Here is a 12,692-nt window from a genome sequence, read left to right as displayed (position 1 = left end):
AAACGAGAGAGGAAAGCAGCCAGCCTTCTGCAGCAAAAACGATACTTACCTCTGGTAACAACCACGTCGACGTGCTTGTTACAGCTGCATTTTCCCTGTCTTCTCCGTGCTCCTTACAAATCCCCGTTTTCCTCGCTCGAATTTCGAGTAGTTACTTGAAGCTCAATCCTGTGGCTCTAGTTATGGAGGGCAGGACTGCGGTGGAAGCTCCAGCCGCTGCGGCGAACGGGACAATGGACACTGGGATGGACATAGATATGGACCTGGACCTTGGACAGCTACCTGAGCCTGATCCGATTGAGCTAGTTAGTGAAGTCTGCACGGTGGGTTCCAAGACTAAGGCAGTGCTAATACTACATCATACAGGAGCCCGTTTCTACTCTGACAGTAGCGTCTGCGATCGCGGGGCAAACCGAGGCTGGAGTAGCCAACCCCAATGACGAACCACAGCTTGAGAAAGTCCATATTCGGGGAGTTGACGAACTGACTACGGATGATATCAAACGTTTTGCTGCCGAGCATTTCACCTTAGAAGAGCCTGAGCGCATTGAGTGGATAGATGATACCTCGGCAAACATTATATACAGCTCGGCAGAAGTGGCATCCAAAGCCCTATCATCATTTACTCAGGAGAATGTCGAAGATGCAGTTACTAGCTCGCCCTCACTTCGCCTTCGGACGGCGAAGGCACTGTCTTCTCACCCCGATTCAGTTCTACAGGTCCGGCTGGCTGTCAAGTCGGATCGAAAGAAACATCGCGCATACGAGGCTAGCCGCTTCTATTTGATGCACCCAGAGCACGATCCTCGAGAACGGATGCGGAACGAATTTTCCGGCAGAAGACTTCGGGGACCCAGAGGTGATAATGATGGTGATTATCGGAGAAAACGATTTGATGATAAAGAGCACCGTCGACGCAGAGGCCAAGCCAGAGACGATAATTTCGATGTTAGTATGTACGATGACGACGCGGACCGTGGGCGACGTTCTTCCAGTGGTGATATATCTAGTGCTGGTTCACATAGCAGGAGCCGAGTAAGAAGGAATAACCGTGACCTTTTCGACGATCGTATGGAATCGCTGGAAGGGCGACTTAGGGACCGCAGTGCTTCACCTTCTAGGGCAAATGGAGACGGACCGGATCTTCGACTTGCTGGTGGCTCATCGTCTAATAGGCGTTTCCGTGATCGACCCTCTCTTTCTGGCCGTGACAGTAGGGATAGGTCCCGTTCTAATGCTGGCAAAGAGCTTTATCGTTCTGGCAACAACGCAGGTGATGAAGCCACAAGAGGGAGGGAATTGTTTCCCAACAAGACTGCTTCAAGCTACCTAAAACAAGAGCTACTGATGAATACTGTGTCTCCACCAGCCAACACAGTGCATCGTCGATCCGATGCTTTTGATGCTGCTGACGAAACAACTGATCTGTTTGCCCAGCGGATGACTGTTCCATTTGTGGATGGTGCTAATGATTGCGCTAAACGTTCCACCAAGCGTAATGTGGAGTTGTTTCCAGATTCAACAAAGGACCGGTCTCAGAGTTTGAACATCCGTGGCCTATCGTCGGAGAATAATGGAGTTTCTATTCGAGGGGCTGCCTCTGGTGGGATATCTATAAAAGGGGCAGCAAACGTGAGAGAACTTTTCCCATCAAAGTACACTGGCAACGAAGGGAAAGAGTTATTTTCAGATACCCTCGAAGGACGAGGGGGGAGGAGAAGACGCGCAGAAGATATGTTTGGTTGATTGGGGCTGGCGCTCAATCACTTGGCCGTGTCCACCATTGCATTGGACGCACTCTTGATACCTAAAGCAGGCTTTTGATTTACTAATTGTAATGAAGATGGGACGAAATTGAAGTTATTTAAAATAATATATAATCTAGCAATGGCGTTTGGGTTGGAATTCTATCTAATTTGCATACGACTGATGATACATACTTTGAGACTTAGGTTCAGATAATCGGATTGACTGAGCTGTATTGTTATAGCAATGTAGTGTCCTTCAAGGAACAATATGTAGCCATCGTTCCATGCACCTCTGCACCATGGGGAAGGGAGACAGGGTGTTTGGTAATTAGATGGCAGTTCAATATTGGCACGTAAGAATAAATCCTTCAGCAATCGGACAGATAATGAACTCCGCTGCTGTACACACATATGCCTGGTCAAGGTAACCAATAAGGTAAGGATACAGAATGTAGCCTACCTTCCCACTAGATTGTGAATTAAGAGCTGCAACTTGGATCGATAACCACAAGTAACCACGCATATCGGCCTGGAAATCTGCAAGCAATTGTGAAATGCAAGACGAGAGTTGAAATTTGAACGTTTCTTTTTCATTACATCTCCTTCCGATTACCCTTGTAATGGGAGGTAGAAATGAGCTCTATCTCGACATAAGACACATGACGAATAGATAGCACGGTGGATGTCAAAAAAAAACAATTCCCGTTTTCTTTTGCTGTTAAATAAAAGGCCGATATGATGCATGTCCCGTTTATGCGGAGTCCCGCTTGCCCTCCTTAACCTCCTTCTATAGAATATATTAGCCTGAAATTGCCTTGAAAAAGTCGGCATGTATTCGTACCAATGCCTTCATGGTTCCGTGAAGAGCATGTCTGTGGTTTCTTCGGAACTTGGGGTCTGTGCCCTTGAGAGATGGGTAGCGGTCAGTCTTTGGCTTCTTGATACTGTATTATCCAAAAATTGTATTGTCAGTTATGTCCCACTCTGAGCCCATTTTTTTGTATGTCCAAAAATATTCGCCGATAAGCGCTGTATGTAGAGCAACAGTTCTTCAATCGCATGGCGGCGCAGACAGATTCAACTCGCTTTGGCTTAGGGGTTTAAATATCGACGTACCCGTTCCTATGGGCCTTCTTATTCTGATTGTGTTGCGACGAGTTCTTGGATTCTGTTCGTTTGAGATAAGCTGTTAGCGGTTGCAATTCGCTCTAAGTGCTTCGAAGAGCGCCAGTTTTAGGAAGCAGATTTCGCGAAGAATCGCAACTTTGGCGGAAGGGCAAACGTACTGGCCATCTTGACGGTCTGGCGGCAACTTTAACGGTTGATGTAAGAAGGTCGTCGTTGTCGAGGTGAACTTTTTTGAGGAAGCTGCGACCTTCAAGTTGTTTGTGTGGATGGGCTCGCTTACGTTGGCGCTGGAGGCGCTAGTCCGGATTAGGCCGCAGTTTCACCACTTTGCTCTATCAGAATCTCATTTACACCCAACATGAAGAGCAGAGAGGAGATAATGAAATGAATTGATAGCAAGGGAGGAACTACTTGAATTTATATATATTATAGGTACAGATATATTCTGCACAAATGCGGTTTATACCTCTATCTACGGCAACGTATCGGTTGAGCAGCGGCTAAAGCAGCACCAACTACATATCACGTGATTGAATCCGCGTCCCAAAACGGCTTAGGCCCGAGACGTCCCGAAAGTTCAGCGACTTCAAGCATCGCAACATCTCAACGCCAGGACGACCTTCAACATCCCACTCGAAGCCCATCCCAAGGCCAATTGCAGCCATGTTCTCTTTCCGCTTTGCCAGACCAGTCTTTAGGACCGGAGCCACCGCTCTCCGCGCTCCTCTGTCCCAGAGAACCTACGCCACGGCTGTTGCAGACAAGCTAAAACTGTCTCTTGTCTTGCCCAAGGAGGTGCGTTATAAGAATCTTCGGCTCCCCTCATTCCCCATCGATGCGCTATGTCAGCGTAATATGCTCTTGAAATGACTTGGGGTGTGATATACTGACAAGTTGGCTCGGAATAGACCATCTTCAAGTCCGCCGATGTGTACGTATTATAACCTCAAACCCATCCAACAATTCACTCGACAAAGACCCAATTCCCCATCTCCAACCTATAATTGTGATGAAACCACGAAAAACAGCATATGTTAATCGAGTATTTTCACATATTTAGCGTCCAGGTCAACATTGCCGCCGAGTCCGGTGACATGGGTATCCTCTCCAGCCACGTTCCCAGCATCGAACAATTGAGGCCCGGTCTCATCGAGATCATCGAGGAGGGCGGTCAGACCAAGAAGTTCTTCCGTATGATATAAATCTTTCATCCAACTCTTGTTCCATATCTGTAACTTGATATCAAGCCAGCCGGAGTCTTGGCATCGATATCAAGTTTTTTATATTGGATGTATTTGGCATGTACTGATGTGATATTCTTCTGTTTTAGTTGCTGGTGGATTTGCCGTTATGCAGCCAGACTCCAACCTCAACATCAACGCCGTTGAGGGTTTCCCTCTTGATGCCTTCAGCGCTGATGTGAGTTTCGCTTGCCCTTATCTCTCTTCATGCCCTCGGGAATAAATATGAGATGAAGATACGGGGGTAAATACATACAATGGGACAACCAGCTAATAAACCGACAATAGAACGTCAAGTCCCAGCTGGCTGAGGCCCAGAGACTCGCCTCCGGTACTGGAAGTGAGAAGGAAATCGCCGAGGCCAAGATCCAGGTAGAGGTGCGTTACAATTCACGACCCCGTTGTTTTCCATTCTACCCTGTCAGTCAATGGATACGTACTAACATGCGACTTCCACCTGCTTCAGGTCCTCGAGAGTCTCCAAGCTTCTTTGAAATAATAGAGTTGTAGGATGTATATATTCCGTTTCATCCCGACTGACGAAAACCCGTTTCTCTCACTGTTGAACCTGTAGAATAATAAACAGTAGCTGTTTTCTCTAAACCCCCAAAGAATTTTCGCATACATTTACGACGCTTTTTTTAACATGCTGATCGTAGTTGCTGTTTTTGATATACAATATGTTTCATTTCAAGAAGTAACGTAAATAATACATATCTATTCCGCGTAAAATCAGAATCAGTATCAAAGAATAAATCAGGTTTTCCTCAATTCATTTCTTCCCAGGTGAGAATATGACTGGCTTTGCATATGTTTGGCATCCATGGGAAGTAAACAGGCAAGGAATAAATCAAAGAGCCGGCCACCTCGCACGCTACCTACCAAAACAAAGGAAAAACATACATATATACCATAAACTCATCGTGCAATAAAAGTCAAGTCAATGGACATGAGCAGAAAACAAGAGGACAAATACGGAACCGGGCAAAAAGGGGCAAAAAAAAAAAAAAGGAAGCAGGACGTGATAAATCGTGAATATCAGCCTGATAAAAAGACATGACAGTATTTATTAATCCAGGGGGAAAGCCATGTACATGGATACAAGAAGAAGGCATCATTATATCCTTTGACATTAATTTGGGGGTATCATTTTCTCACTGTTATTTTGATTATTTGATTTTTTATTTATCTGTTTAATTTTTTTTTTTTTTTTTTTTTGATTTATAGCTTAGTCGGTTGGTGAGCCGATTATGTCCAATCGACACTATGCTGGCGTTGGGATCTGGCGATTCGTCGTTCTGCACGCCTTCGACCGCTTCTGCTGGCGTAGCTACCGCTTAGGTCGGTGCTTACCGTGCCTGGGGAATGGAGGCCGGCATGGCTTATGGGGAGTGGAGGCGGAGGAGCGGGGATTGATGATGGAGCTGCCACGGATCCGGGGGGATGAGCTGAGGATTGAGGCATTGGGGAGTGTGGAGGGTTGAGTTGGGATTCCGGTACTTGTGAATGTGAAGGTACGTGTGAGTGAGCTGGTGCTGGTATGGGTGAATGTGAGGGTGCACGAGACTGCGACGGTGGGTGTAGCTCTTCCTGCGCCTGTTGGCGCTCGCGTTCTTCGACACGACGCCAGTGGTCGTCTTCTGAGAACGAGCCCTCTCGGCCCTGACGCCGGTGCTCACGACGACGAGCTTCACGCTCTGCTCTCTTTTCTTCCTTTGTAAGCTGTCGTAATGTAACATGGCGTCCCTCAGGTTTGACCGTTATGGCAACTTGAGGAGAGTCGTATGCGTCTTCTCGATTTCCGCTTCGTCGCCTGTGGCCTGATCCGGCTGTTTCAGCAGCGCCTGCCACGGCAGTGCCTACACCGAGTGTGGATGGGTATCTGTGATGACTGCGGTGTTTGCGTCCGGGACTGGGTGTTCTATCGGTAACTGAGGAGGCGGCTGGCGGAGGTGGTCGTCCAGCGGTGCCTGATGGTCCAGGAGCAGCGTCAGAGGCCACTAGCTCGCTGGATGGGGAATGAGGTCTGTCATAACGTCTGTCCCCCTGTTGTTTGCGTTTGCTGTTTGCCCGGGCAATTCGTTCATGTTCAAGGTCTTCTTGCCGTATCTGCTCCACTCGACGGTCTTCCTTTGATTTCCGGCCGAAGAAGCTCTTCACGGCAGCAAAGGCGCCTGCTCCAAGGAGGGCGTTGCGCACGGGATGTCCACCGCCACCGCCGCCGCCAGGCCTGGAGTCCTCGGTGTGGGTATAATAGTCAGTATCTGTGTAGGAAGTGGTTTGATCTTCACTGGGAGCACCATGGTATTGGCCATGGTGTCGATGGGGCGGCGGTTGTGGCGGCCGACCTTCCTCCACACGGCTGATAGAGTCATCATAGCTATCTGTGACTGTGTGCGCAGGATGGTAGCCCGACTCGGAGTAATCATCCTCACGGCGCTTGTTGAATGCCTTCTTTCCCAAGCCCACCAAGCCAGCCAGAGCACCTATGCCCAACAGCTTCTTCCCCCAGCCCCCATGATGCGACTCCTTTTCATTGATATAAGGGGTAACTGCCGTGTCAGGGGATCGACTGCGGCTTCTGCTCCGGCTTCTGCTTCTACTTCTGCTTCTACTCCGACTTCGACTTCTTCCACGACCACCACGCAGCTGGTTACCCAGCATCGCTAGTCCAGCACCTGCAGCTCCGGCAGCTGCTAAACGACCAAAGTTTCTATGGCTGCGTTCGTCGTCGTCAATGACTTCGGGCCCGTAATAGTGGCCTCGGGGGTCATATCCAGCACCAACACGGCGTTCATGGAGGTAAGAGAGGATGATGTAGGTGACAAGCAAAGCGAAAGCAGCCAATGTGAAAAGGATAAACAGAGAGATTGGAGAGCCGTATAGAGTTAAGCCTAGCGGGATCTGAGCAATTCCAAGTAAGGCTAGAGCGCGCCCAAGCCAGTGATGGATCTGGTACGGGGGTAAGCAGTAGTCATAGCGGTTAGCGGATTTGGTCTAGAAGATGAAAGATTGATAGCCGGGTGATTGGTCAAGCATACCATTAGTTTCAGAGAAAGGTGCAGCCTGCGCTTTCCCTTGACATGACCGTGGATGAACCAACCCCAGAAAGTCTGCGCAATGACCATGACGTATATAGCAAGTCCAATTCCATGGTGAGGGTTGGTCAGACTTCTCTTGGGACCGACTGCGAACCATCCGAGGGTAAACACGACAGTGGTGAGAAACAGAGTGAGGATCTGCATCCATATGTGTAGCCTTAGAGCCCAGTACGAACTCCTCGAGTAGAAGCGGGCGAGCAGGATGGAGATAGGTACGAGGCCGAGGAAAGTGATTGCCGCAAGGGCACCGTGAGCCCGTATAATAGAATGGTATCCGGGCAAGTTCTTAAACCTATTTCCCATTCCTAGAAGACGTTAGCCAGGCGTAAGCAAATGAAAGAATAGGAGAAGGGGGTACCATTGTACTGCATGGCCTCAAAGTTGAGGCCCATGAGATTGGGTAAGAGGAAAGTGTTGCGCTGCGAGTCCCATGTGCCATCGCCGACATTGAGCACATTGGAGGCATATGTGCCTGTCCCCGGCGGGCCCAGGCCTGAGTTCGACATGGCAGGCTCAAGAAAGCAGCAGAAGCGACGGATAAGCCAGTAGTTCTTCGCGGCGAGAGCCAGGCAGATCGGTCTAGTAGGAACGCTGCTTGTCGGCGACGGCGGAGGAGATCTTTCAAGATCCCTCGCTCCGACTTAGAGGACCATTCACCTCCTCCGGCCAGTATCTACCCAGTGTGTATTATCCAGCTATCTGCAGTGACCGTGGAGGTGTCCGTCCAGTGGGTATATATCGTGGGTTGGCAGCTGAGGTTGCTGAGATCGAAGGTGGCAGGAAATGTCAGTCCGGGAGAGGAGGAAGATGTCAGAAGGAGAAGTAAAGGGAAAAAAAAAAAAACAAAAACAAGCCAGGGTGGTACAAGGTGGCCAGACGCCGTCAGCAAATATCCAGCGACCAAGTCAGCCCAGCCATCCAAGGATGCATTCGAGATGTATCAAACTGCGACTTCAGCTTCGTCTTTTCGACTTCGACTTTTTCGGAGAAAAAGCGACAACAACGGTTTTCCTCATTCGGTTTAGCGCCGACAACTCATAACCGGGACAACCGCTGAGTAATTTATGACTAATTACTTACATAAGATCTCACGTAAATACTTACTAATATTTTACTAATCCAGGAGAAGCCTCGGCTCAGCGAGACAGCGAAAGACGGCAGGAAAAGCGAAACGCAGGCTTGGATAGCCGAAAGATGGGGAGGAGAGACTTAAGAGACCACTCGAGCCGGCAGGGAGGGCGCAGGAGAGAAAGAGTCTCATTTGCATTGCTCCATCTATTGGCATATCTGGCTATCTAGGTGATCTATTCGGGCGGCACGATGGCGGGAGAAGTTCGGCAGCCCATCGACCAGGCGTCGTTTGAGCGCTACATCGACGCCCAGGTCCCGTCTATCAGGACGCCATTGACCATCAAGCAGGTAAAATTGTTCTTTCTCTCAGCTTGCTATCTGTATATATAGAGTGCAACTAACGGCAGGTAGTTTGGATTCGGGCAGAGCAACCCAACGTACCAGCTCATCTCCGCCGACGGGGCAAAGTATGTCCTCCGCAAGAAGCCACCGGGCAAGCTGCTGTCCAAGACGGCGCACCGAGTCGAGCGCGAGTACCAGATCATCCATGCGCTGGAGAAGACCGACGTGCCCGTGCCGCGGACCATATGCCTGTGCGAGGACGAGAGCGTGATCGGCACGGCGTTTTATATCATGGAGTTTCTGGATGGGAGGATCTTTGTCGACCCTGCCATGCCGGGCGTGACCCCAGACGAAAGACGAGAGCTGTAAGCGGCCTTTTTTTTTTTTTTTTTTTTTTTTCTCTACGTTGGATTGGGTGAAGAAGATACTGACATTATTGTGTGGTGGTTAGATGGAAAGCGGCGGTGCAGACACTGGCTCGCTTCCACCGGGTCGACCCCCGGAGCGTGGGCCTGGACAAGTTCGGGCGGTCAGGCAGCTTCTACGACCGGCAGCTGGCGACGTTCCAGATGATCCACGCAGCGCAGGCGAGCACGCGGGACATCGAGACAGGGCGACCGGTGAACGAGCTGCCGCACTTTGACGAGCTGGTAGCCTTTTTCACGACGAAGAGCAGCCAGCCTCTGGACCGGTCGAGCCTGATCCACGGGGACTACAAGATCGACAACATGGTCTTCCACCGCACGGAGAGCCGGGTGATAGGGGTGCTGGACTGGGAGATGGCGACCATCGGGCATCCGCTTTCAGACCTGTGCAATCTTACGGGCCCCTATGCCAACGTCGAGGGCGGCCCGGCGGAGACGAGGTTCAGGAGCGAGGGGATCGAAGGGCTGCCGACGCGAGACGAGTGTGTGAGGTGGTATGGGGAAGTGAGCGGGTGGGCAGTCAGCGGGCGAGAGCTGGGCTGGGAGATGCTTTCACGCCTGCGGGGCTCGATTATCATGCAAGGGATAGCAGCGAGGTATGCGCTGAGACAGGCAAGCAGTGCGAGGGCGAGGGAGTATGCCAGTCTGATGAGCCCTTTGCCCGCAAGGCCTGGGAGAAGGTCTTGCAACTGAGGGATGCCACCACTACCGGCAGTAGCAGTAGTAGTAGTAGTAGTAGCAGCAGCAGCAGCAGCAGCAAGCTGTGACTAACTCGTTCTTTTCTATGACATGTCTCTGATGCATCCATCCGTGGCCTCTTTACTCCGTGCCCGCCTACGGCTCTGCTGGCCCCCTGTATATACATACATACATATGTATATATACTCCATCTGCTAACAGGACCAACCCATGCTTCATGCGGATGTCTGCCACGTGTCTCTCCTAGGGAGTCTCTCTTTCGGTCCTTTTCTTCTTCGTCTTCTTCCTCTTCCTCGTCGGTGATGTCTGTCTGCCCAAGGTTAAGTAAGACCCGGGGTGGTTCAGAAGAAGCAGTCTCTCCGGCAGGGCTGAACAGGCGCCCTCGGCCTGTCTTTGGACATGTCTCTCCCGCTAATTAGTTGCCTGCTTCCCGTCAGTAAGACAGCAAGGCGTACGGGGTGTGCACTGTAATAAGAACTCAGCTCGGTGGCGTGGCTGAACAGTGGCGAGTGGAAGAAGTCGAAGCAGAAGAGGCTCAGGGGTAACCGAGATATCACCACCACCACCACCACCACCACCAGGAGAGCAGTAGACAGGCAATGATAGTAATATTAACGAGTAGAGTCACAGTCGAGTCGGCCAGCCCGAGGTCTCCACTGGCATCGTAGTAGCTGACTTGGGAGCAGCATCAGGAACTATCAGCAGCACCAACGAATGGAGCCCGGCCAAGGGGCTGAAGAAGACTCAAGGCCGTTTCACGTCAGGGATGCCCTCCAGCTCGTCCGTTTCTTCATGCTGAGTCTCATCATCATCGGCAGCAGCAGCAGCATCGCCGTCCCAGCCCAAGGCATGCTGAGTCCTCTGAGTCTGCCGTCTCCGTCCTCCCTGGCGCTTCCCTGGCCCTCCCCGTTGGCTCCTTTCCAACCGCCCTGGACTCCCTTGAGTTATAACCCGGCGGATGCGGCTGTTCTTTTCTTCTTTTCTCCTTCTCTTCGTCGTCTTCTCCTGCTCTTCTCTTTATGCTGCTGCCTGACGTCTTCCTCCTGAAGTCTGCTGGTACGTTCTCTCTCTCTTCTTGCTCTTCTTGCTCTTCTTCCTCTCTCTCTCGTCTTTCCCTCTGCTATCACCGTCTGCTGCCTTGCGGCTCTGTTGGCTTGTGGCTCTGCTAGCCTTTTCCCGGCTGGGTTTCCGTCTTTCTTCCCGCCGCCGATCCACACACCACAGCCTCATCTTCATCTTCATCTTCATCTTCATCTTCATCATCATCATCTTCTTCTTCTTCTTCGCTTCTTCTTCGCTTCTTCCTCTTCCTCGTCTTCGTTCTTCGACGCATCAGCCTCGTCCTCGTCTCGTCTGGCCCTCGGTCGGCGTGTCTCTCTCTTCCATCCCCTGTCCGTCTCTCTGTCCCTGCCGTCTGCTTCGACCAGATGGCCTGACTGTCAGCCTGTACGTTCCCTGGCTATTCCCTCCTCCTCCTCCTCTTCCTTCTCTTCCCCCTCTTGCTTTCTCTTCTGCCTGTCTGTCTCTTCCGTCTCTTCTGTCCGTCTCTCTCTCCTCTCTCTCTCTCTCTCTCTCTTTCTACGTTGTATCCTCGTTGTCGTGCTGGTCCCGTCCCGTCCTCGCCTGAGGTCGCCTCTTCCCCCAACTGAATACGACCCAGTGAGGCCGTTGGCTCTGTGTCCCTACTTTGTCCCCCTGTCACTCTCCACCGATTCTGCAGTCACTCTCCCTCTCCCTCTCTTGTTCTCTCTCAGTCTACTTCTTCGTGTCTTTTTGCGTCCTCTTCGGTCTCCCGGCAATGTGCTGATAAAGTGCCAGGCCAGACTTGCTAACCCTTCCCAGCCCGTCCGAGAATACCAAAACCAGGAAAAGGAACAGCACAGGAAGGGCAGACACAAAAACACCGAGAAGAAAGGGGGGGGAATAAAGCTCTAGAAGAAGAGAAAAGAAAAGAGGGGGGAAAAAAAAGAAGAAGAAGAAGAAGAAGAGTCGCCCGAGTCTGGCGGAGGTTACCTCGTCTCTCTCTCGCTCTCGCTCTCTTATGTCGCCGAACCTGGACTCGCCCATGAAATGATGAACTACGACTCAGACGACGCCCGGAACCTCTCTCCGCCCCTCGAGAAGCAGAAGATCGTCTACGAGCCGCACGAGTCCCCTCCGCCCTTCATCCCCGAGGACAAGAGCGAGACCTGCAGCCCGGTCGATGCCAACACCAACAGCGGCAGCAGCAACAGCAACAGCAAGCCAGGCGGAGGCGGCCCTGGAGGAGGTGGTGACCGTAAGCGTCGACGATGTGGCAGATCAACCAAGTCAGCGTTAAGCGACGAGCTAATACTGAGGTCCCTAGCTCCCAATGACCCCGAGATTGCCTACAGGTCCAGAGAGGCGCCCCTCAGGCGGGATTCTTCCTCCTGCTCCTCCTCCCCAGTCTCGGAGCATACCAGCGGTGCTGAGGACGCCGCCAGTCTCCAGGACGTCTACGGTGCCCTTCCCCCGGACATTGAGCTGAAAAGACGACTCCAGTCGACGTCGACGTCAGAAGGAGGCGCAGCTAGAAAACCCTCGTCGCCGACCTTGATCTCGACCTCCAACAACCATCACAATAACAACAACTCTGCCGAAAACAACAGTACCAGCGGGCGGGCTTTGTGCGAGGTTCCCGCAGCGCTCTCCTGGCCTCCCTCTTAAAGGACGGCCGCCCCCAGGCCCTCTGTCTTGCGCTCCCGTTCCTGCTTCCGCCTGCCACCCATCAGCAGTGTCGAGCAGGCCGTAGCCGGTAGGATTCAAGTCGGAGATCAAGCATGACCTATCCTCAGAGGCCAACAGCCCAGCGGTCGAGGAGGCCGGCGTGGGCCTCTCCTCGATGCGCGGCGGGACGCTCCAGGACTTTTTTGCTTGCATGTATCGAATCGGCAACAGTCAGGAGTTGAACGTAGG

At 51.6% G+C, this 12,692-nt stretch overlaps 6 protein-coding genes across 10 annotated transcripts; 4 read left to right on the top strand and 2 right to left on the bottom strand.

The window, feature by feature from the left end:
* Positions 1–182: 182 nt before the first annotated feature.
* TERG_06159 (uncharacterized protein) lies at positions 183–1,746 on the top strand (the record flags this gene model as incomplete). Its single annotated transcript, XM_003233114.1, has 2 exons — positions 183–305; positions 367–1,746. The coding sequence occupies 2 exons, from the start codon at positions 183–185 to the stop codon at positions 1,744–1,746; spliced, it is 1,503 nt and encodes a 500-aa protein (XP_003233162.1).
* Positions 1,747–2,499: 753 nt separating this feature from the next.
* Positions 2,500–3,041, bottom strand: TERG_06158 (60S ribosomal protein L29; the record flags this gene model as incomplete). Its single annotated transcript, XM_003233113.1, has 4 exons — positions 2,500–2,535; positions 2,590–2,692; positions 2,865–2,916; positions 3,035–3,041. 4 exons carry the CDS (start codon positions 3,039–3,041, stop codon positions 2,500–2,502), a joined length of 198 nt encoding a protein of 65 aa, XP_003233161.1.
* Positions 3,042–3,420: 379 nt separating this feature from the next.
* Positions 3,421–5,128, top strand: TERG_06157 (uncharacterized protein). 5 transcript variants are annotated; one of them, XM_003233112.2, is made up of 6 exons: positions 3,421–3,671; positions 3,785–3,807; positions 3,937–4,067; positions 4,207–4,295; positions 4,406–4,495; positions 4,584–5,128. In XM_003233112.2, exons 1-6 carry the CDS (start codon positions 3,540–3,542, stop codon positions 4,614–4,616), a joined length of 498 nt encoding a protein of 165 aa, XP_003233160.1. In that variant the 5' UTR covers positions 3,421–3,539; the 3' UTR covers positions 4,617–5,128. The 5 variants fall into 5 exon arrangements, with proteins under 5 accessions (XP_003233160.1, XP_047604541.1, XP_047606804.1 ...); XM_047748557.1 differs by having other exon boundaries at positions 4,406–5,128; XM_047750111.1 differs by having other exon boundaries at positions 4,207–4,495.
* Positions 5,129–6,860: 1,732 nt separating this feature from the next.
* On the bottom strand, positions 6,861–8,405 carry TERG_06156 (uncharacterized protein). The gene has a single exon (XM_047748556.1). It carries the CDS (start codon positions 7,519–7,521, stop codon positions 7,042–7,044), a length of 480 nt encoding a protein of 159 aa, XP_047604540.1. The 5' UTR covers positions 7,522–8,405; the 3' UTR covers positions 6,861–7,041.
* A 52-nt stretch (positions 8,406–8,457) lies between these two features.
* TERG_06155 (uncharacterized protein) lies at positions 8,458–9,759 on the top strand. Its single transcript, XM_047748555.1, has 2 exons — positions 8,458–8,996; positions 9,083–9,759. The coding sequence occupies exons 1-2, from the start codon at positions 8,923–8,925 to the stop codon at positions 9,747–9,749; spliced, it is 741 nt and encodes a 246-aa protein (XP_047604539.1). The 5' UTR covers positions 8,458–8,922; the 3' UTR covers positions 9,750–9,759.
* Positions 9,760–11,179: 1,420 nt separating this feature from the next.
* Positions 11,180–12,443, top strand: TERG_06153 (uncharacterized protein; the record flags this gene model as incomplete). The annotated part of the gene is made up of 3 exons (XM_003233108.2): positions 11,180–11,201; positions 11,574–12,033; positions 12,103–12,443. Exons 2-3 carry the CDS (start codon positions 11,826–11,828, stop codon positions 12,441–12,443), a joined length of 549 nt encoding a protein of 182 aa, XP_003233156.1. The 5' UTR covers positions 11,180–11,201; positions 11,574–11,825.
* Positions 12,444–12,692: the final 249 nt, after the last annotated feature.

Source organism: Trichophyton rubrum (genome assembly GCF_000151425.1).
Source record: "Trichophyton rubrum CBS 118892 genomic scaffold supercont2.7, whole genome shotgun sequence".
Taxonomy (NCBI): domain Eukaryota; kingdom Fungi; phylum Ascomycota; class Eurotiomycetes; order Onygenales; family Arthrodermataceae; genus Trichophyton; species Trichophyton rubrum.
The sequence above is the reverse complement of the archived record's forward strand: the minus strand, read 5'-3'. Positions and strand labels throughout refer to the sequence as shown.

Bases quoted from the DNA above. Each gene is read 5' to 3' on its own strand.
- TERG_06155 (XM_047748555.1), top strand. From the start codon at position 8,923: ATGGAGTTTCTGGATGGGAGGATCTTTGTCGACCCTGCCATGCCGGGC. The intron at 8,997-9,082 runs GTAAGCGGCCTT...TGTGGTGGTTAG, and splicing joins CCAGACGAAAGACGAGAGCT to ATGGAAAGCGGCGGTGCAGA.
- TERG_06156 (XM_047748556.1), bottom strand. From the start codon at position 7,521: ATGGGAAATAGGTTTAAGAACTTGCCCGGATACCATTCTATTATACGG.
- TERG_06157 (XM_047748557.1), top strand. From the start codon at position 3,540: ATGTTCTCTTTCCGCTTTGCCAGACCAGTCTTTAGGACCGGAGCCACC. The intron at 3,672-3,784 runs GTGCGTTATAAG...GGCTCGGAATAG, and splicing joins CTCTTGTCTTGCCCAAGGAG to ACCATCTTCAAGTCCGCCGA. The intron at 4,296-4,405 runs GTGAGTTTCGCT...AACCGACAATAG, and splicing joins TTGATGCCTTCAGCGCTGAT to AACGTCAAGTCCCAGCTGGC.